Below are 23602 nucleotides of genomic sequence, written 5' to 3' on the forward strand. Positions count from 1 at the left end.
TCTGTAACAGGATGTCTTTATTCGATATTGTTCTTCCTTAAATATTAAATCTGAAGCTGAAGACTGCGATTGAATCCACGATAACACTATATGGGGATCTGTCCAATATGGTTCGTATGTCTATCATGCTAAGTATAATATTTCCTTGATACGATCTGCCAATTCAGCAGCCAATTTAGCAGCACAAAGTTGGGGCTTGAGCGAATAGTATGCTGAGCTCCGATTGAGTCTTCAATAATTCCGGAATACTGTTGCATCTGGTCATTATGTCATCGGCATAGCAATTTAGGAATACTGCTTTTGATGCGTTAGGATATTTGAATAGCTCCCCCTTTGCGAGTTTTTCCAAGCATTTAGTCGCAAAGTATGGTGCTGATTTTGTCCCATATGTCACTGTATTCAGTTGATATTGTCGTATGAAAGTTCCGGTCTTCTGGATAGAGTTTTATCTGACGATACGTCTTCACAATATCTGCTGTCATGACATACCTTTGGAACCTTGAATAGGATGTGGTTGAGTGCGACGTTGGAACTAGTTTTAGTTGATGCATCAAACACGATAGTAGTGCGTGTTACGAACCTTTGTTATTTCCTGCGTGTTACCTAAAGCCAGATACTCCATGAATTTAATATATTCCTTTTATAGCTCCGTGGAATCTGCGCAGGGCCATGTCCTTGGAATTGAATGTTTCTACTCTTGTTGAGAATGCTGTCGCCTGTGATCTTAACAACTCGTCCTGTAGTGTCCATATCCAATGCCTTGAATTTTAATACCACTCAACTGCTGATTTAGTTGTAGTTTTTTGCAGATCCGCTCGGACAGGATGTTGATTTGGGATCCCGAATCTAGGATTGCTCTACAATTGATTATTGCCTTTTATGCTAACAAGAGCTGTGCATAGTATCATGTATTAGGTCCATGGCTGCACTGTTATAGCTGTTAACGTCACCGCTTCAGCCATAGATTGTTTGTTTGGCTGGTGCTTGATTCAATGCCCTCCTGCTGATATTGTTTTAAGGATGAATTGTCATAAGTTGTCGGTAGATGCAATAACGTATTATATCGTTTGTTACAATGTCTGCAAGTTCCTCTTGAACATTGGATCGCAGTGTCTCCAGATTGACAATCGATGCATCTGGAATGTCTTCGAATGAGGTTCAGTCGATCTGTAGGTATAAGTTTCAGAATTATTAATATTATATATTGTATACATGGCATCGCATATTATGCACCTGGAGCTCTCAGTAACTGTTGATGTTGGAGATGTTACTGGTAAATGTCACTTCTTGTCATTGCGTCTTATGTTAGTACCAAGAGCTTCCATGGCTTCATGGAGAATATTCAGGCATGGAGAATATTCAGACATGGAGAATATTCAAACATGGAGAATATTCAGAAACTTATAAAAAAATAAAAAAAAAAAACGACGAAACAACAGACAAGGAGGAAGAGCTGAGTGCGTTTGGGCGAAGCACAAAAATGCGTCGTTCACCGCAGCGATCAGTGAAAGAGGCAACGAGGGCTGACATACCCGATGAGACACCGGGGCGCCCAAATAAAGAGGAAGCCTTATCAAATGGCGCGGCTGACCGTGCGGAGATGACAACTCCATTACCTTGCAGTGCCCCTGTTCTGGAAGTAAGCTCAGTTAGAACCGCTAATCCTGAGCAGATGGATTTCGACACAAATCGAGTGGAAGTGCATTCGACCGTCGTCGCTAGAGCCGAAGAGGAAAGGCTCATCAGAAAGTGCGCAGCAGTGGTGAAACGTATGCGCTCGGCAACGTTCCTTCAGAGGAGCGTCAGCAAAGGTGTCAAAAACGGGCTGATGGAACTGGAGGAACTACTGGACCGCATTTCCGTTTATAGTCGAACGCGGAGAGCAGCGGAAGACGATTGTAGAGCAGAAACAGTCGCACTCCCCGCTGAGAATGCTGCTTGCGTCAAACGGACCGTAGATAGCCCTCTGCAAAGTGAACTGGCGAAAAAGCGGAAAGAGGACGACGTGCCTGAAGGAGACTTTATCGAAGTAGTCTCCAAGGCCCAAAAAAAGAAGGCGAAAAAGGATAAAAAGAAACAACGGACTCCGTCGCCAGAGATACGTTTGTCCAAAAACAAGGAGGCTGACAACCAAAAGCCAGTAGCGGAAAAAAAGAGGAAACGAAGAAGGACTAGACATTAAGCCGACGGAAGGCAAGACATTTGCGGAAGTCCTTAGTGAAATCCGCTACAAGATGAAACCCGAGGAGAACGGAGCAGAGGTGTCTTCGATACGGAAAATGAGGAGTGGTGGAGTTCTCGACGAACTGGACCCAAAGACGACCAACAAGAGCACGTTCTGCGAAGCAGACAAGGGGCTATTGGGGGAGAAGGCTCTTGTTTCCAGCCTAGAACCCATGTGCTCTCTAGAAATATGGGATCTTGACTGCCTCACAGAAAAGGCCGAAGTAGAGGAGGCGCTACAGCGTGAATGTCCAGAGGTAACCAATGCCCGGGTAGGTATTACCTCTGTAAATGCTCGAGGCCAAAAGCTCGCCGTGGTGGAAGTCCCCGAGCAATATGTGAGGAAACTCCTTAACAGCGGGAGAATCAAAATCGGATGGGTAGTATGCAGGGTACGAATGCGGATAGTCCCCACCAAGTGCTACAGGTGTCTGGACTATGGACACACGTCAGCAGCTTGCAAGGGTCCGGACAGGAGGACAGCATGCCGGAGATGCGGCCAAGTGGGTCATCAAGCGAAGACTTGCAAGGAAAGCGAGAGTTGTGTTCTCTGCAGGGATCGTGGCGCGTCTGGCGAAAGTGTCGCACACACTGCGGGCTCGGGACGGTGTCCGATCTTCAGGGCGGAATTGGAGAGGACTAGGGTGCGAACGCCATGATCCGCATTTTGCAAATTAACATACACCGGAGTGCAACCGCTCATCAGTTGCTAGCACAGTTCGCTGCGGAAGTAAATGCTGATCTAGTGTTGATTAGCGAGCAATACCGAAACAAGGACCCGTCCTCATGGTATCTCGACTTATCGGGCACCGCTGCCATCTGGGTTCGGGACGACGTTCGACTTCGTGTTCTTGCCGAAGGCCGGGGGGACGGATTTGTTTGGATCCGGTGTTTAGGGATAACGTTTTTTAGCGTTTACCTGACGCCGAATGAGTCGATTCCGGACTTTCGACGCCGGCTTCATGCTCTGAGGACGCCGTTTCGAGCACGGAGGGACGAATCCTGGTTGGCGGTGATTATAATGCCAGGGCTCTTGAATGGGGCATGCCTCAATCAGACTCCAGAGGGAAACGGATTCTGGGAATGGCGGCGAGAACCGGGCTCGTAGTTTTAAACACCGGATCCACGCCAACGTTTCGGCGCCCAGGTTGTGAAGAAAGCATTCCTGACATCACTTTTGCGTCGGAATCTCTGGCATCATCGGTAGACGGGTGGCGAGTCCTAGAAGACTTCTCGGCAAGTGGTCATCAGCACATTGCGTTCGGAGTGTTTGACGCTACTTGCCGGCGAACACCAACACAACGTTCCCCCTGCGTGTGGAATGTCGCGAGGGTGAACATCGGAAAGTTCATCGAAGCTCTTGGAGCAGGTAGGGCCGCGCTGGGGGTACTCCGGGGGCTGATGGTGTCGCAGCTGACACCGTCGTAAATTCAGCGATGAATCTGATAACGATGGCGTGTGAGGCTTCCATGCCCCGGAGAGACCTCAGGCGCGACAAGCCTTCTATGTACTGGTGAACGGCAGAAATTGCCGACCTATGGAAGGAGTGTCATAAGCTCCGCCGTTTGGCACAACGTTTGCACGCCAACGAGGAGGCATGTGCCATAAAGACACAATATAGAATATAGATCAGCAAAAAGGAGACTCCGCAGCGCTATAAATAAAATCAAAGCTCGCGGCTGGCAAAATCTTATTAATGAGGTGAATGATGACCCGTGGGGACTTGGCTATAAGCTTGTCACTCGGAAAATCGGGACTCTGCGGAAGCCCTGCATATTGAGCACCGACCAGATGGACCGCATTGTACGGGCATTGTTCCCCAGACACCCTGTACGGGTTGATGCAAACAGCGCGGAAAGCGTCGTGGATTGCCCCCTTTTCACAATGGGAGAACTCGAAGAAGCGGTTCTCACTATGAAAAACAGGAAGGCGTCAGGTCCTGATGGTATCCCGGCGGAAGTTTACAAACTGGTGTTCCGCCAACGGTCAGAATTGCTGCTCGGAGTGTTCAACGCGTGCTTGAACGAGGGCATTTTTCCTTGTCGCTGGAAAGTGGCCAGACTCGCGTTGATCAGTAAGGGTAAAGGAGACTCGGAGCTCCCGTCTGCATACTGACCGCTCATCAGGGGTAGACTCGCTAAAGCGATCCGTGCTGCCGGGGACTTATCCGCAAGGCAGTTCGGGTTTAGAACACGGAAATCTACAGTGGATGCTGTTATGGAGGTCGTAGATGCGTTTAGTCGAGGCGGGGCACACAGCCGCTGATCTCGACGAATAGTGCTCCTCATAACGCTTGATGTCAGAAATGCCTTCAATTCCGTAAGATGGACAGATATGCTAGGCACACTAGAGAACTCCTTTCACGAGCCAAGCTACCTCTTGCGGATATTGAGGGATTATCTGAAAGACCGCTCTTTGTTCTATGAGACGCTAGAAGGCCAGAGGAGGATGGAAATCACGTCGGAAGTAGCGCAGGGATCCATCCTAACGCTTCCTACGATAGTCTGCTGAGACTCGATATGCCCGAAGAGTCGCGCCTGGTCGGTTATGCAGACGACGTTGCGGCACTTGTTGCCGGACGCACTGTTGAACAGGCGCAAAGCAGACTTGGCATATTGATGCGACGGGTAAGCGGATGGATGACTGCTCACGGTTTCAACCTTGCGCTGGAAAAAACCGAAGTAGTCATCGTGATCAGAAGGAGAATCCGGACTTTGCGTCCCATATCGATCGGTGAGTTGACTATAGAGTCAAAACCAGCGATTAAATACCTTGGTTTAATGCTCGACTCGAAGATGAGCTTCTTCGAGCAAATCAAAGCAGCAGCGGACAGGGTTGCAGTAGGAGTCGCGGCCTTGAGTCGGCTAATGGCGAATGTCGGCGGCCCTATATCAACTAGAAGACGTCTCCTCATGGGAGCAACGCAGTCCGTCCTTCTCTATGGTGCGGAAGTATGGGCTGATGCCCTTGACAAGGACGTGCATCGTAAACGCCTCGCTCAAGTGTAGAGGCGAGGAGCTTTGCGAGTGGCGTCTGCTTATCGCACTGTCTCCGAACCGGCTGTGATGGTGATTGCGGGAGTGATCCCCGTTGCCCCCCTTGCCAAGGAGCGCAAAGCTATCTATCGCCGTAAGGGCGAAAACTTAAGAGAAGTGGTTGCCCGTGAAGAACGTCAACGCACCCTTAGCGAGTGGCAACTTTCTTGGCAAAATTAGCCAAGGGGGAAGTCCACTGGGCGGCTCATCGACAAATTAGACCCATGGTTGAACAGAAAGCACGGTGAGATTGATAACTTCCTTACCCAACTTCTAAGTGGGGATGGAGGTTTTCAGTCTTACCTGCACAGGGTTGGGAAGGTGCGATCTCCTGATTGTGTGCTCTGCAATAAAGTGGCGGATGACGCTGAACACACCTTTTTCTCTTGCGAGAGGTTGGACGGCCTCCGCCAGCAGCTTTATGGAGACACAGGGGAGCTCTCTCCAGATAACATTGTCAGAGATATACTGAAGAGCGCTGGCAGCTGGAATCGTATTGCGCATTATGTTCGGGGTCTTCTTACTACGAAGAAGATTGAACTCGACCGGCAGAGGGATCGGACGGTAAGCGGTTCCCTGAACTAACAACAACTCCCTTCCGCTCCTCCCCTCCCGTTGGTGAAAGGAATTCCCTGACTTGAAGGCTCCCAAAGCCGGGAGAGCTAGCCCGAAGTAATGTGTCAAACGGTTCCAGGCTAGTTCTCTGATGACAGGGAGGTGTTTAGTTGGTTGTCCGCCAGCGTGCTGTTGCGGGAGTCCAACACTCTGTGCGTAAACGCATTCACCTACCCTACTCCCAAAGAAAAAAAAAAGAGCTTCCAAAGACCGAAAACCGATTCTGCAAAATGCTAGAAATCCCGTAAGCGACTACAGTTTTCTAGAATGAGCTAATTATTGCTCAAATTATGCGTGCGTGATTCTGTCCAGCTTCCATATCAGCAAGTATAATACCAGTGGATCCCTATTTGTTTTTGATACGCCCACATTTTCCAGTCCCTTCAAGCATTCTCGGGTTGTGTCATGAACAGTCTTGATGGTTGCTTTCTCCATTGTGCGTAGGTTGTGAAAGAAGCCTTGAAATTAGTATCGTCACCAGCAGTATGGAATTTTCGTATCGGTCCTTCAACAGTTGCCATGTTGAATGATAGTTCTCCTCTGCAAACGATAAGTGCTTTACGAGGGCTTCGGATTAACCAGAATGTCTTGCTCATGGATGATTTCCATAAAAAGATCATGAAATTGGCGCCATTTGAAATAGTTTCTGTCAAACTTGGGAAGTTCTATCTTAGGTAGTTGGATTCTGATGTTGTTGGGGACTCCAGGCATCTGCTTCATTTGTGAAGAGTGATTTGGTTCGCATCGCTCTTACGACTCAGATAGCCAAACAGTCCAGTACTCTTCTCGTAGCCAAACTCCTCGGGATCATCCACTATCTTATGCACGTTTCGGCGAGTCTCTTCTATCTGCTGTCAGTAGTCTGTTAATGTTTTGTGTTTGATTTCGTAGAACACCCTTGATTGACAGAGAATTGTCTTCTCTTGGAGGCCTTGGAAGATGTGGTTCGATTGCGCTTGGATAGCGTTGAATTCCCTCAGTGATATCACTATTGAGTTATCTTCTTGAGTCGGCTGCATCGCCTCTTTCATGTTTGCTTTTCAAGTGTTTTAAGTGATGGCGATGATAATGTCGTCGATGTAGACGTAGCAGCGTATCCCAATATGCGCTCTTAAAATATTATCCAGTGCCGTCGGAAGATGGGTGGTGCATTTTTTAGCCCGAAGGGTAAACGAGGGAATTCGAATTTCCCGTTATTGATAGAGAATGCGGTCTTTTCAATATCTTTTTTTCTTAGGTCTTTTCAACATCTTTTTTTCTTAGCGGAATTCGATGAAAGCCGCTTTTTAAATCAACAATAGAAATGAATTGGTTCTTTCCCAGAATGGAGAGTACTTCGTTTATTTCCGGATTGGGATATCTATCGGAAATACTGACGGAATTTAATTTCCTGTAATCAATGCCCATTCTGAATTTTTTCTCACCAGAGGAGTTCATCTTCTAGGGAACGATCCACACAGGAGACTTGTACGGGGATTTTGATGGTCTGATGATTCCGTTTTCCAGAAGATTTTCCGCTTCCCTCTGAACTTCGGATGTGAGGGCTACCGGATACGGGTACGACTGTGGCATAGCGGAACTAACAACATTCGAAATTTATTTCGAATGTTGTTGATTCGATTGACAGTGGCCACCATCGGTGTTCTCCGTGACGGAGGAAGCCGTGATTTAGAAAAATTATTGAATTTGAAAAATTAATTTAGTGAGATGTCAATTTTAAGAAAAAGAGTATACGCAAAGTTTTTAGTTCCCTTTTATTTTTAATGTAATAAAGTTATTTACATTCTAAGATCAAATAAAGTTTTATGATTGATTTCCTTCTGGGATTTTAACCCAAAAGCAACAGGTTTGTAGACTTTATTAAAAGATTGGTGAAATCTAGAAGCGTGGTCCGATCGAAACCATATTTATCGCTACCAAGCTGTGCTCCTGAAGAAAAGGTTTGACGAAGCGGGTTGCATTAAAGTATTGCGGAAAGGTCAAGATTTCTTTGAGCGAGTTGCATTCAAATCGTGCGGAAAGCTCAAGATTTCCTCGAACAAGTTGCATTGAAGACTTACGGAAAGCTCAAGATTTTCTCGAGCGAGTTGCATGGAAGGCATACGGAAAACTCAAGATACTCTCGAAAGTGTTGACCCCGGTCGCCCGATTGGAGCAAAAAAAAGCTGCGGCCCGAACTGTCAAAGTGTCTCTGGCAGACATTTTCGTTGCCCCTTCCTCGAATTCGAGGCCCTACCTAACGGCCTTGTACACTAGTGTGTCTGCAATTTTTTTTTTTTGCCGAAGTGTACTACCTTCCCGGTGATATTTGGATATTTTCACCCAATTTGCGCTTCAAATCTCTTGTGTTGTCAGCGGCGTTGAAAAAATAAACTAGGAGCGACTGTCCGGTTGTCGGCATCATATAATTCCACAGCAAATCGACTGCAGCCAGTTCGGCGAGACAAACTCAACAACCAGCTGACTTCGACGACACCGCCGCAAGGACCCACCAAAAGAAAAAATTTAAGTTTTAAGTATTTATAATATTACTTATTTCTGAGTTATCACAATCTCGGCAGATGCCGGATTTTACCTAATACTAGCACTAAGTGCCAAGCATTTAGGCTCGGACGATTCTACCTACTTAAAAATTAAAGGGGCACTGGTGGTGATGGCCGGTGGTAAGTCAGTGGGAGAATCCGTCGAGTACTCCCCGCAACATCGAGCACGTATGCAGAATGGTGTATTTCTGCATGGTTTGAACCCGACCGTGCGAAAGCCCCAGGACATCAAGGGAAGCCGTGAGGGATTTAGGTACAATACCTGTAACTGACAATATTATGGGAACTACAACCACCGGCCCGAGATGCCAAATTTCTTTGATTTCCCAAGTCAATGCCTCATAGTTCACCTTCTTCTCCACTTATTTCCATTCAATGTTGCTATTATGGGGGATAGCAACATCAATAATTTACGTGGAGCGACCCGTCTTGTTAACCAACAGTACGTTAGGCTTGTTGTGTAGAGTGTGGCGATCAGTCAGAACTTGCGGGTCACAATACATGCCGTAAGCAGAACTATCAAGTACTGCTTGCGGCTCATATCGGTAAACCGGGCATGTTCCCGTGATCAGCACATGCTTGTATGCAAGGTTTTGATGGATAACCTTACATACAGCATTATGCCTGGTGATGTATTGCACCGGTGCCATAACAGCATGGCCAGAAATGAAATAGTCCAACGTCTCTAACGCCGAACCACACATTCTGCACTGGTCGTTCTCCACACGTTCTTTCATGATGAGCTTTTTATAAGCTCGGGTGGCGACCACGCCGTCCTTAATGGCACACATGAACCCCTCCGTCTCAGCACAGAGCTTCCCAGCACACAGCCATCTGTTCGACAAATGGAAATCGACAAATAGCTGCCAAAGACAATTCACGTGTTTACCGTGCATTGCCTTCGAATTCCATTCATCGATCCGCTCTTGGTCCGACTTCACCCCACTCAGAGGATTGAAAGATCGATCCTTCAAGTTAAGTGGAGTCAGCCCACACTCTGCCTTACAAAAAAAAAGAACTCGCATTCTCTTTGCTGTAAACATAAGCGCGCAACGAGTCGACTTGGCGATGATGTTGTGCCGCCACGTCAACCATGCCCTTACGTCCGATGTCACGAGGCAGGTTCATCCGCTCCACGGCAGAATTTGGATGATGCATTCGGAATTTGGACATAGTTGTCCGTATCCGCCGCTGGACGTTTTCCGGGTCGGTCTTCGTCCACGGCAATATTCCGAATGCATAAGCCAGTGTAGGGATAGCAAATACATTCAACGCGCTTATTTTATTCTTCCCCGAGAGATGCGATTTCAGCACCAGCTTTACACGTCGCAGGAATTCGGACAGCAGAGCATCCTTCAGATCACCAACTCGAGCATGGGTTCCTTGCGGAATTGCTAGGTACTTGTAGAAGTTTGTCTCGGTCATAGCTTCGATGTGGAGGTCACCAATGCTATGTACGGCATGGGGCTCGTGATGACCTTTGCGGCTGGCTTGGATTCGACACTTGTCTAATCCAAACTCCATCCGAATATCATGGCTGAACATGTCTATTATTCGCAACAAACTTCTAAAACGGTTGTCAGTACCAGCATACAGCTTGATGTCATCTAGGTACATCAAATGTGTCAGTTCGCACTTAGCACGGAGGCCATACTTTATTGCAAAACCATGCCCTCTAGCATCATTCTGTAGCCATGAAAGAGGGTTCAGAGCCATACAAAACCAAAGGGGACTCAAATAATCCCCCTGGAAGATTCCCCTCCGTATACGAATGGGCTCTGAGGTATTAGCACGCTCAAATGTACGCACCGATAAGGTGGTATGCCACCCTTCCATGACTGTCGCCAAAAACTTTATAGTTTCGGATCAATGGGATACAGATGTAGGATGTCGATTAGCCAGGTATGCGGAACGCTATCAAAAGCCTTGGCATAATCGATATAGCAACTGAAGAGGTTTCTTTGGCCTCTAACTGGAGGCAAGCAACTGTTTGTCCTACAACTACCGAGTCGGTAATGAGTTGCTCTTTGCAACCCCTTGACCCAACTCGGCAGCCCTTCTGCTCCTCGGACAGAATGTTGTTGGTCTCGAGGTGCCCATTGATCCTTCCACTAATAATGGACGTGATGAATTTGTAAAGGGTTGGTAAGCAAGTGATCGGTCTTCTCTCTGCAGGGTCCTGCACCGTGTCCTTCTTAGGAATAAGGTAGGTAATCCCCGCAGTGAGGAAAGGTGGAAATTCCTCCGGCCGACTCATGACCTCATTTATACTGCGTGCCAACCGACTGTGTACGCTGGTAAATTTTTTATAAAAGAAATTCTGCTCCCGATCCAGACCTGGGCCACTCCAGTTCTTCGAGCTGTTTATGGCTCGTCGAACTTCCTTTTCGGTAACATCCGCAAAATTCATGCCAAGTGTATTGGAATGGCGGGTGCCTTCGGCGGTGATCCACTCACCATGCTCAGCATGCTGGGCAGGTAACCCCCAAAGTCCACCCCAATACTCTTTCGCTTCCGTCACCGAGAACTGTATTGTCTGGGCGCTCTGTTGGGATTCGTTGAGAGATCTGAAAAAGCTCCGCTGGTTCCTTGCGTATGTCGCATTCTGGACACGTCTGGAATAACTTTCGCCATACCGTCGTAATCGACTGCATATGACAGAAAGTTTCTGTTTTAGTGTGTCCTGAATTTCAACAACGGGTGTCTCACAGGGGATGGCATAGTTTCGGTAAACCCTCTGCATTTTATTTCTCACCCGTCGGCTGATATTGCCAGTGCTGATCTGAATCAGTCTAGCAATGTCCTGCCTTAGTAAGTCCCGCCGACGTTCCAGACGAATTTTCCATGGTGGATCTCTTTTGTCACTCAAACCAATAACACGAAGCGAATCTTCTGACCGTGCAATCTGATAGCCACAACTGCACCACAATACCCAAGTGATTTTAGTTGCAGCAGCGACATATCAGCGCACAGTCGAAATACAATCTCATCATTGATTTGAGATAGAATTCCCGGAGTTGCCTACCTCCTTTTCTATGTAAAGGATTCATATCTGAGAATTCTATACACGCTCTTTGGAATTCGTCCCGAACCCCCGCGGAAACCTCAGCTGAACGGTGGAGAAGAGTGCTTCGGCGAGTACTGAAACTGTTACGTGCAGTGCGTCGTGGTGTTGTTGATGCCGCCGCCTCTGCTCCCATCGACTCTCGGTCACCGGTTTCCCCGATGACTTCAAGTCGAACACGCTCCCTGATGGTGGCCGGGATTGTGTCGCTGCGTGTAATAAAGCGGTACTGGTATGCGACTCGCTCCACAGTCACGTGTGCGAATTGCGGAAAACGCTCGACGAATCGCTGGTGCAACAAGGGGCGGTAAAATGTTGTACCCGCCCCCGCCGTTATTTCGTAGTAGGAGCGGATGATGAAGAGGTTAATTTCTTTAGTCCATTTCATCCGCTTCCTCCGCGAACCAGCTGAAGTGGTCGCCACAGATTGTGGCGAAGCAGCTGCAGCAGGCGGAGCTGAGCTCCTGGCCGTCGTGGCGCCTAGACGTCGAACCGCCCCACGACTAGCGGTTTCGACGCCGTGCTTTCCATTACGAGAGCCTGACCCAGTCACCAAGTCAGACGACGAAGGTTATCCGTACCGGACCTTGAATTTCTCCTTCTTCTCATTTTTGGTAGTGCATTTTGTCCCTAGCTGCCGGGTGTTGAGATAGCTTCCTTAATGAGTAATTTGCAAGACTGCAAAGTTCCTGCACTTTCCTCACCTACCCCCTGAGATGCTGCGCTGGCATACAGTCATTCAGACTGAAGCTATCCATCCCTCCTCCTTTCACAAACGGGCTTGGGACCGGCTACGGCGAAGTTACTTATTATTAATAATATACTAGTTATTAGTATTACTTCATTATTTTTTTTTATATATACAAATAATTTTAAACCGCCGCAAGACACATAGTTGATACTTTCGTTGGGGAAGTTTCGCTCTTGTCGCGAGTACTTTTCATTTTGGTCTCTGCATCCGCTTCGGGGTGCGTTGTTGATGTCTGCATTTCGCTCGTGTGGGCATTCGCGATATGAGGCAATTGTGTGGGAGCAAGATCGACGACGACTTGTTGAAATCACTCTGGCTGCGACGACTCCCGGACGGCACCTAGCCGGTCCTCGCGTGCGTCTCCAGTTCTTTGGAGGCGCAATAAGGTGCAAATGGTGCACGCGCGTCCAACAATAGCGGCCGTTCAGCAGCCTTCTGGCGCCTTCTGAAGCGTGCACTAACCGCGCTAGTGGCCAGTATGGCTGAAATGAGGGCGACGTTACACGCTCAGCATTTAGGCGCCAAGTCGCAAGCTCGCTCGCGATCTTCTGTTAGAAAAGGGCGATTGGGTAGCAGGTCCGAACCGAAATATTTGTTGGTACCATCGCATATTCGGCGAGAAAGCTACCAAATGTACGATCCCGTGTAAATTCGCGCCTATCGCAAAAAACTAGGTCCGTGGTGGCGACGGGCCCCCAGAACGCAGGGCCACGTCACCAAACAATTTATGGCCCTCTCAGCAGGCGCAGTTATCTCGTAGATACTGGTGCGGAGGTTTCGGTTCTTCCCGTACCCCGGCACCATCGACTATTTCCTCAACCGTTGAGACTGGCGGCAGCAAATTCCTCCCGAATTAACACATATGGGTATAGGCAAGTGGACGTGAGTCTTGGCTTGCGTAGGACGTTTTCGGGGCGATTCATCCTGGCGGATATCAGCTTCTCCATTTTAGGCGTAGACTTTTTGTGTCACTATGGGTTGCTGGTGGACTTGCAGAATAGGTCCCTTATAGACTCCTCAACCAACCTTAATTCGTCAGGACAAATCTCATCTCTTCCCAACAACAATCTTTCCATACTTTTGGAGGACATTACCGACTCTCGTGTTCAGGCACTTCTCCAAAAATTCAGTCAGATTACTACCGAATGTAGCACAATATGCAGCACCACATTAACACTACTGGCTCCCCGATCTCCTCGAAGGTGCGTACTCTACCACCCCCGAAACTGGCTATTGCACGGAAAAAGTTTGAACAACTTATGCAAAAGGGTATCTGCAGACCTTCGGACAGCTGTTGGACTTCCCCGCTCCATATGGTCCCTAAACCAAACGGCGAATGGCGCCCATGTGGGGATTATAGAAGGCTAAACACGCAGACTGTTCCAAACCGATATCCTATTCCACTCATCCAGGACTTTGCGCATCATCTCGCAAACTGCCGCATCTTTTCGACCTTGCATTTAACCAAGGTCAATCACCAAAACCCTGTAACTGCAGAAGATATTCCAAAAACAATAATATGCACACCCTTTGGACTCTTCAAGTTCACCCGGATGACTTTCTGGTTGTGCAATGCCGCGCAAACTTCTCAAAGGTTCATCCACTCGGTCCTGCGAAACCTCGATTTCTGTTTCGTATATTTGGATGACGTTTTGGTCGCTTCTTCCTCAGAGTCTGAGCACTTAGCCCATCTCGAGTGAATTTTTCAACTTCTCCTTGAGGACTGTTTAGTTCTAAACGTTAAGAAATGTGAAAGTTCCTCCGGACACAGGTGAAATTCCTCGACCACTTCATTTTCCTTGACGGAATACACAACCCAAACAGGTACACACGAGAGATTGTGTGGTCTGAAGAGGCTATCCGCGCATTCGATAAATCCCGATAGCAACTGTCTAATGCTACACGTTTGGCCTTTCCTCTGACATCGCAGTAGGTGCTGCTCTCCACGAAAATGTGAACCAAGTCAGGCAACCGTTGATTTTTTTCCCCAGACAGTTAAACCCCGCTCAACAATCAAGAACTGCTCGCCGCGTACTTGAGCATTAAATACTTCCGCTTCTCGCTAGAAGGCAGGCCGTTCACAGTGTTCACGGACCATAAGCCTCTCACATATACTTTGAAACAAAAGCCCGGCAAAGCGTCCTCTCGTCAGCTTCGACACCGAAAACTACTTCTGGCCCTCCATGAATAGGGACATCAACTCCTGGGCCAGAGAGTGCATCGCATGTCAAAAGTTTGAGGTCACCAGATATGAAGGAAAAGAAGTGGGTTCCTTTCCCCGCACCAACAAGCGATTCCACACCATACACCTCGACATAGTAGGCCCTTTGCGAGACTCGCACGGTTAAGTATTGCCTCACAATCATCAACTGGTTTACGCGGTGGTCTGAGGCAATACCTCTGAAGAAAATTACGGCGCAATCTTGTGCCAAACTTCTCTGTCGACAGTGGATCCCTCGCTTTAGCGTCCCAGCAGTGATCATCACTGACCAATGGGATACTAGAGCGTTGGCACCGGATGCTGAAAGCCGTCATTATGGCTCGCGATGATCCGTGCTGAACTCAAGTCTTGCCTCTCATCTTACAAACAACCTGTCGAGAGGAGTTCGCTACCAGCCCCGCGGAGCTGGTATACGGGGAGAACCAAAGATTCCTAAGTGATCCGGTCTTCGACAAGAGATTGGGTCTCGCAGATTCCGGATTGCTGCACTTGCTGATAGACAACCTTCGCCACATGAAAGCGACACCTTCCACACTCGTCCGCACCTGCCTGCGCGTGCAAGGAGCTGGACACGTGCCGCACATCCTGGTCAGGACGGATGCTGTCCGGAAGCCGTTGCAGCCTCCATCTGAAGGCCCGTACCGTGTTCTCGAGCCGGGAGAGCATTTCTTCCACCTCGAGATCGGGGGACAAGATAAGGATATCTCCTTATCTAGGCTGAACCCCGTTTGCGCCCCAAATCAACGTCGCGGTGTAAATGATCACTTTGTGCGTCACTTAAACAATCCGTTTTTATGTCCAATTTGTTAACAGATTGAGAAACATGTTGTTTGAATGGGAATTTGATATCCGGTTCAATTTTTTAATTTTAATTTTTTAAAATTAATTTTAATTTTCCGGCGTCCGGTGGGAAAAGCCGACAAATACGTGGTGCGAAATTTTGAATTCTCCACCTACTGAGTTAACGGTAAATGATTCCTTGTTTCCGACGGGGTTTCTGATGAAGTGGGGTTGAATATAATTTTTGTCTGAGCCGGTATCTATGAGAAATCTTAGCACTTCGCCGCTCTTCGCTATGCTTTCGACGTACGGATGCGAAGAGCTGTATAGTCTAAAAAATGGATATCGTCAAGATTGTCTTGATCGTCGGGTTCATCCATCTTATCTCTTTCCAGTTCCGGTGGAAACAGTTCCGTTTTCTCTTCAGCCAAGTACTCTATATGGTATTGTGAGTCTAGTCTGTCTGGCAAATTATTCCCTGTTTCGTTTGTTCCTTCTGGTTCGATGTGGAGGTTTCCGTAAGGTACGTGCGATGTTCTTTATGCCGATAGTGTTGAATAGGCGGAGGAAGTCTTTTGGGGGCAGATAATAGTCTAGGACTAGATCTGTTCTGGTCTTCAATTGCTTGTGAGCTTTAGGACTCGTTAGTGTCCATAGGTTCTGTTCTTCGAGGTTTAAGTGGTAATGGCAATTGATTGGAGTGCTAATATTGTGATGGTGGCTGATAAAATCTTGGTGGTTGCGGTACCTACGGGTTATAGACTAGTTCCGGGTAGAAATCATCTCCAGATTTAGGTTATGGACGTAAGCGTGCCTGATTCGGGAAATTTTTCCTTGGAAAAGGAGCTGGTGGCTGATGTTTACGTGTGCCGTTTTGGCAGCTATTGGCATGTTGAGCACGATAACTCAAGTTCTGGAGTTTGAGGCATAGATGGAGCGCTTGAGGTAAATCAACCGGTTCGCGTATGCGTATGTAACCTGGGTAGGTCTACTGATAACCCTCTTATAAAGGTGTCTAGGGCCTTATCTTAACAATGAGTCATATTATTCAATGACTGTTGACCCATACTGGTCGAGGATAATTTGTTTAGTATGACGGATAAATGATGGTACACAGTTTGGTAAAACTCATGAACGCTGCTATTTCCTTAATAAGGGTTGTCATTTGGTACTCAAGGATACCAAGATCCCTCTTGCCCGCGTGTTAGGCACTTGGAATTTTTTTCCCAGTTAAGGAGTGTATTATATGATCTGCATAGATCTTGAGTATTCTATCGACACTGTTCTTCCATGAGCTAAATTCAACAGGGTTGCCCGCGAAGTCCCTCAGGCTTCTCACGACGTCCGGAAACTTATCCACTTCTGATAAATTCCTGTTGCGGACAGCTTTTATGCCTATGCTCGTTTCATTATTTATGTTGGATGCGGAGTTTAATAAGTTATTATATTAAAAATGCCTCCCCTGTGTTTGGAGAGATTGAGACACATTGCGATTAATAACTTCTGTCAGCTCGTTAAGTGAAATGGTTGCATCTCCTACACCTGCAATGGGAGCGTTTTGGTTTTCTCCATAATTGTTAGGTTCCGGAGGCAGGGAAATCATTCCGAATGTATTAGATACAATATCATTTCGAGGGAAAGTACACGATAATATACGATAGATGCACGGTCTAGGCCTGCCTTAATAAGAAACTCCAGACATCCCGGTTTTGCGCCGAGGTCCACCAATTTTTACAAAAGGATCCACCCAATGAATTCGCGAGCACGAGTGCAGCCCCACGTTGAGGGCCAGTTAAGTAAATAACATTTAATATTTAAAAAAAAAAACATTTACTATTCGACCGGGCAGAAGTTCTCCATCACAATCAAAAAGTAAAAACATACTACATTACATTACAAGTGCTGATTCTATTTATGTGATAATAACGGTGCACTAGCATTCCTAATTTGTGGAAAAGTTGGTTCAGCCTTCCTGCTTCGTCAGCACATAGTTGCGTTCTCATGCATTCGCTTGCAGATGATATTTGCTGAGTCTGTGGGAATTCGTTGTTAACTTGCAAATGATAAAAAGCAGAGAGAAAACAAATGAATTGCAATTTTATTACTTTTGTGTAATATGCTCTGATGTTTATGATAGGAAAAAAACCATGCCAGATGTTTTAAATGAAAAAGAGAACACTTGTGAAATTTTCAATTATCACTAATTCCAATCAAATAAAAATATTGTATATTTAAAACTAAATTATTTAATTTTGTATAGAGAGGTTTGGCATCCGAAACTGGACCGGATTTTTAACCATCAGAGAGCATTCTTTTAGGGCCTTCTCTACTAACTTTATAGATGCTGGTAATGGGTCATTCCTTAGTTCAACGTAGTTTCGTCCGGTCAACTTTTCCGTTACTAGAGTGTGGTAAGAAGCCCAGAAACAAGTATCAACAATATGTTGAATAACATCTCACCAAAAAGATGGTTCTATTCATCAGAAACCCACAAGAGGACATAAATAAAATAGTAAGAGGAGGTCAATTTTCCCCACACCTGAGCGGGTCATCTTCGAAAGCGAGACTCCCGGTTATAACCATACCAATAACCAGATAGTCTATGACTATTAAAAGCTACTAAACGAAATGTCAAAAACATTTTATACAATTGCTAACAAACTGAGCGATGAAGAGCTCAAATCCAGCTACCATATTTTTCGTAAATCGCGAAAGTGAATTGGAAATTGTAAAGGGAGCAAATGGTGCGGACCCTTCAATATAAAATTCTCTATGCTCTACGTCTACGCAGAAATAAAGCCTCTCTTGAATATTATGCTAAGAATCTTAATGCCGATATAGTGAAATCTAACTATGACGAAAAAAGTAGTAATTTTTCCATTCTTGCTTTCAATACTATTGTTAAAATAATACCAGACATATCCCATATCAGACAGATCATGACATTATCATAGATTACACTGAAAACCTACAACCCAATATCGCAATTGTTTTCGTATAGCATCTTCCGTCAACAAATGTATTTACCTTTCGCGCTGAAATTAATAGGCTATTTCAATATTTGGAGGGCAGACCAAACGTTTTTCTAGCTACCAACAATACACGGACTGACTTCTCGGTCCCGGATCTAACAATAATCAACAACCCCAGCTTAGGATGGATGTGGCATACGCTACTAGGCAATATCAACGGCAGTCCAATCCTAATCTCATCCACTTCTACCACCCAAAGGTCAGAATCCTAATAAACATAATACTTAACACAGAAATTAACAGTATAACCTTATGCCTATAATGCGGAAAATCACATTAAAAACAACTCTAGAAAGCCAAAAGACCAAGGTCTCTAAAACCTTTTTTTTTATGACGAAAAGCAGCTTTCCTACAAAGTTTTTCATGCCACATCAAAGATTCAAAGAAATTGGAACAAAAAGTCTAGGAATACAAACCTCTGAATTGGAACGGAATTGAGAAAATAACCCAACCCTTACATCTTTCAGAATTCTGCAACTTCATCAAACATACTCCTCGCAGGAAACTCCTCTCTTGGAATGATTACTCAATACCATTCACCGTCGCGGCTGCCTCCGCCTGAACCAATTATGACTGGTGTACTCCAACCTTTTTTACTTGCAGATCTGATGAAAGCACTTTCCAAACACATTTCCACATCTCTCCAGGGGTGGGTGGAGTTTGAGTGAGCGGCATCCGTGCAGTTCCGATCCTTAAAGGAAACAAAGATTTCACGGATCTCTGCCATTTCAGACCACCAATTACTGTTTTCGCCAAAACGCTCAATGCAATGGTTAAAGATCCGCTTTAAAATTTCCTAGAAGATTTGGAATGTTTGCCAATAGCAATATCCTATGCGTATAGAAAGCATAAACTACAATACATATCTCAACGAACTTCTGGTACACATAACTACGGAAACAGCAAGAAAACTTAGAATTGTCAGCCAGCAGTCTCCATTGGAAGGCCAATCAATTTGCCCGCCTATGTAATAGATTAGCTCACTATCAACCTCAACAGGTCCAGCCCCCTTAAAATATTCAGTATCAGGGTAAGAAATCAGCTAATCTCGCATACCAACCATATTAAATTCCTTGGCAGAACGATAACCAGCTTTTTAAACTTCATTTTGATGATATCTTAAAAAATGTATCAACTGCAGCCAGAGATCTACGGGCAGTGTCCGGTATTAGAAGTAGACTCCACGCCAACAAAAGCTTCCACTGTCAATAGTCAAGGCAATATAAACAAGAAGCTTTACAACCTCCCTAGCTCGCTAGTTCCACCCGGACGCATACCATCTTCGCTATTACGAGCGAACCTCCCCCAAACACCAAAGAATGATTCTAATTGCAGAGGAAATCAACAAAATAAAACCATACATCAGGAAAGTTTTGGGAATATCTATTCAAACCTTGCAACTGGGAATGGATGTTTGCACTGTTTCAGAGCCTTAGGAAACATCTTTCATCAGATCAAACCTGACCGAACATCGACCGGGTCAACCAAAATCCAAACCACATTGGAACACAGTACGGTCACCAACCCGTCTCGGCCCCAATTGCTGAGTTAGCCGCTATAAAATTTGCAAACCGTGCAGCATATCGCCGAGATCTCGAAAAATTGACATTTTAACCGACAATCTAGGAGCGTGCAAATTGCATGGTATATCTAATACCCACCCACTACTTAGTTGCAGATATGCATGGCTTTGTTGAAGATTCCCACTTTCAGAAATTTGGACTCAAGCGCACAGCGGGGTTCCTATTAATGAACTAGCAAACAAAGCTTCCCAAAGTACTACCCTAGCGGCATACTAACATCTTCTCATGAATCCTAATCAAGCTTTTGTTCTCTATGCTAGAACTTAAATCTGAAACCAACAAATTGGTTAAACGCTTCGTCACCAACCACACCTTCAACAAGACCTTCCCGCCCATGATGCGAACCGCTGCAACGCATGCGGCGAAGTTGAAAAGAACGACCACATTCCCTGTAGCAAACTCCAACTATTTCGCCCACTTCCTCTTCGAAGAACAGAAATGGCTGAGTGACCTTTTTAATGGCATGAAACTCAATAATATAATTAAACTGGCATCTTTCATTAAAAACTCAATTGTTGATAGTTAGCACCACACAACATATTGGGTTTGGGAAAAAGGAATATCGTATTTTGTCAATAGGTGGCGATACTTAAACATATCTTGTGTTGTACTTATCGCATCGGATCATACTATACGGCGATTTGAAGATGACCATTTGCGCTACAAGTGTCTCTTTGACAGTGTTGTTATCGTACGTTTCAGTCTCAAGTTATAGCGTCAAAAATGCGGTCCACCAAGCAAGAACTTCGTCATATTTTACGTTTTTACTACCTGAGAGGTGAAAATGCAACAAAGGCGGCCGAAATAATTTGTAAGGTTTATGGGCCCGATACTGTAACGATTTCTACAGCACAGCGTTGGTTCGATTGATTTCGTTCTGGTGTAGTGGATGTCGAAGATACACCCCGCACTAGTAGGCCAATCGTCGTAGAAACCGATAAAATCGTCGAAATCAGCCAAGTAGATTGGCATGTGAGCACCCGCTACCATAAAACCGTTTGGAACCTTTTGCAGAAGATTGGATTCCAAAAAAGCTGGATGTTTGAGTGCCACACGAGTTGACGCAAAAAAAATCTCTTAGACCGAATCAACGCCTGCGATGCACTGTTGAAACAGAACGAATTCAACCCATTTTCGAAGCGGATGGTGACTGGTGATGAAAAGTTGATCGCGTACGACACCCTGAAGCGAAAAAAGATCGTGGTCGAAGCGCGGCGAGCCGGCCCAACCCCGGATTGGGGGCCAGGAAGGTTTTGCTGTGTGTTTGGTGGTGTTGGAAGGGAATCATTCACTATGAGCTGCTCAACTATGGCCAGATCATCAATTCGGTCCTCTACTGTTAGCAACTCGACCGTTTGGAGCAGACGGTTGACCACAAGCAGTCAGAATTGGTCAATAGGAATGGTGTTGTGTTCCACTAGGAGAACGCTCGGCCTCACACATTTTTGATGACCCGCCAGGAGCTCCGGGATCTCGGATGGGATGTCCTATCGCACTTACCGTATAGTCCGGACCTGGCACCAAGTGATTACCATCTCTTCCGGTCCATACAAAACGCTCTTGGTGCTACCAAGTTGGCATCAAAAGAGGCTTGCTATGTTGAATAAAGCGTCAAATTTCGATCACAAATACGACATTTCTTTACCCCAAACCAATATTTGTATAAGTTTCCTGAACCATAACCTGGAAACAACTTTTTGAACACAAACAAAAGTCAAATATCTCGTTCCATCTACATAGTCAGCTACTAAATACAATACTACACCAGCCCGAAATATAAATACACGATCACATAATCTAACCACAGCCACGTCAACCAAAACCGAGCTTACCGAGATCGTTCGCGTTACCAGGACCGATCTACGCGATCATGAAAATGCACCCAGATGCTGAGTTACATAATTTTTTTGACACGTTTGCGCCCTGAAGTATTATATATATGGTATATACAGTATTTTGTATCCCACATGTATTTCTTTTTTTTTCTGAATAAAAGTCTGGTTTTAGAAAAATTGCAGTCTTAGGAACATTGTGATTTCAGATATTCTTAATTCAAAATGTCCTGTTGCAATTAATTGACTTTACTAAAAACATTTGAATATGCCGTGGCAGTCTAGCCCGCGAGGTTTGGATCTAATCTAAATAAAGTATTTTCTAAATAATTACCTCGTAAAAATTCCTTTTAAACGCTGCGCGCGCTTAACGGGACGCAGCTAGTGTAATTTCGAATCAACTCAAAATCAAATGGGGAATCATCGTAATCACGGGCATGGACACCGATAAACCCGAGAAGGCACGAGGCTAATGCCAGCGCCAAGCGGTACCCGGCTAATGTCATCAACCTTCAGTTATTTAGTTCAGAGGATTCCCAAAACAATAAATTGACATTGCGGGCGGACGTCAAGTATCAACCGAGAAAGGAAATGAATTGCTTTAATGTAGATCTACCTGAACGTTTAAAACAAAAGTTGCAAAAAGGTAAACTATATCAACAAAAATTACTGTAACATTCCATAAAGTCGTTGGTTTATAATTTACAATTAACCCAAGCTCTGGTGAATTATTTTTGTTTAAACTTAAGTTTTGTTACATGGGGTCTTCTACGCCCCGAAATGCATAGTTCCTGTAGGAAGGCCCTCGGGAGATTTGATATAGGAATTGCCTCAATCAAAGTCAAATCTGGCTGAGAAATTAAAGATTTACAATTCAAAAAAATTTTGGTAATCATTTTCAAACTAGCTTCCTACCATGTGATCTCACGCATACATTACATTGGAGACATCCCTCTGTTTTAAGGTTTTATGTGAAACAAAACATTATTAAAATCAGTTTACTGTCTGTCCGTCGCATTGTCTCAGAAACGATTACCCCTATTGGTACGAAATTCGGTGAAAAGGTCGGAACAGTGAATCACCTCGCATGCAGTGAGTACCATCGGTCAAGTTGAATTCAAGGGAGGGTCTTCATATATACAGAACGGGGTGTACATTTTTTTCACCGAATGAAATCATGTGGGATATAAAGTGAAAGGTCTCGATTAGTACTTTCCAAAGACTATTTTTGAGGTCTGATTGAAGAGGGGGAAAGCGGAGACTGAAAAGTGATAACTGTCTTGACGGAGCCATTCTCAGAAACTACTCAACCGAAAAATTGTAAAAAAGCCACGAAGCTTCATGGTGTCTCCATATTGATATCTGTTCTAATAAAGTTAATAATAGAATATTATTATATTCTATAGGATATTACAGTATTTTTTGTATATATTTATTTATAGTATATTACTAAATTTTTTAGAAATTGACTGGAAACGCCTTTGAGTTTATCCTCAAGTTCGCCAATCGTGCTGAAAAAGTTATAATAGGTCAAACTTGTCTTTTATAGAAATTTACTGCAATCTAAGACTAAATGTCAATATCATACTAAAGTTAGTAGGTTGACATACTAAATACGTAAACATTATATACACTCAACCATTTTTATATAAGAAATGTCCAAACCTTAGATACATGAAGGGCCGGGCTTCTGGTTTTCAAATTATTATTTATCTGTTTATGTATGTATATATGTAAGAAGTTGACTATCGATACAATACTTTCTTTCAGGCAAGTTAGGACCAAATATTCAGTTCTGGGGTTTAGGGATGATGCTTCCCTTCTTCTATCTTCACTAATTTTTTAATGTGCGAATTAGGCTTGAAGTCAAGATGATAGCGTAACAGCAATGTCGAAAATTTTTTATATGATTTTGTTTATGAA

At 45.1% G+C, this 23602-nt stretch overlaps 1 protein-coding gene and 2 long non-coding RNA genes across 7 annotated transcripts in view; 1 reads left to right on the top strand and 2 right to left on the bottom strand.

The window, feature by feature from the left end:
* LOC119650631 lies at window positions 1-22142 on the bottom strand. 2 transcript variants are annotated; one of them, XR_005249345.1, is made up of 2 exons: window positions 22014-22142; window positions 1-1167 (listed from the first exon to the last, which is right to left on the bottom strand). It is a non-coding gene; the product is annotated as an uncharacterized LOC119650631 (long non-coding RNA). The 2 variants fall into 2 exon arrangements; XR_005249346.1 differs by lacking the exon at window positions 22014-22142 and adding an exon at window positions 1234-1363.
* Window positions 16256-19856, bottom strand: LOC119650630. Of its 2 annotated transcripts, XR_005249344.1 has the most exons (4): window positions 19325-19856; window positions 19009-19273; window positions 18681-18955; window positions 16256-17285 (listed from the first exon to the last, which is right to left on the bottom strand). It is a non-coding gene; the product is annotated as an uncharacterized LOC119650630 (long non-coding RNA). The 2 variants fall into 2 exon arrangements; XR_005249343.1 differs by having other exon boundaries at window positions 16259-17285; window positions 18681-19273; window positions 19325-19853.
* The window catches only part of LOC119650628 (DNA repair protein XRCC3), a 29808-nt gene continuing 28293 nt past the window's right edge, over window positions 22088-23602 (top strand). For 2 of the 3 annotated variants that reach the window (XM_038053534.1, XM_038053535.1), the window contains exon 1: window positions 22088-22325. In XM_038053534.1, coding sequence (XP_037909462.1) covers window positions 22271-22325 — 55 coding nt within the window. In that variant the 5' untranslated portion in view covers window positions 22088-22270. The remainder of the gene's footprint in view (window positions 22326-23602) is intronic. The other variant, XM_038053536.1, reaches the window with a different exon arrangement.

The sequence above is a fragment of the Hermetia illucens genome, chromosome 3 (genome assembly GCF_905115235.1).
Source record: "Hermetia illucens chromosome 3, iHerIll2.2.curated.20191125, whole genome shotgun sequence".
Lineage (NCBI taxonomy): Eukaryota > Metazoa > Arthropoda > Insecta > Diptera > Stratiomyidae > Hermetia > Hermetia illucens.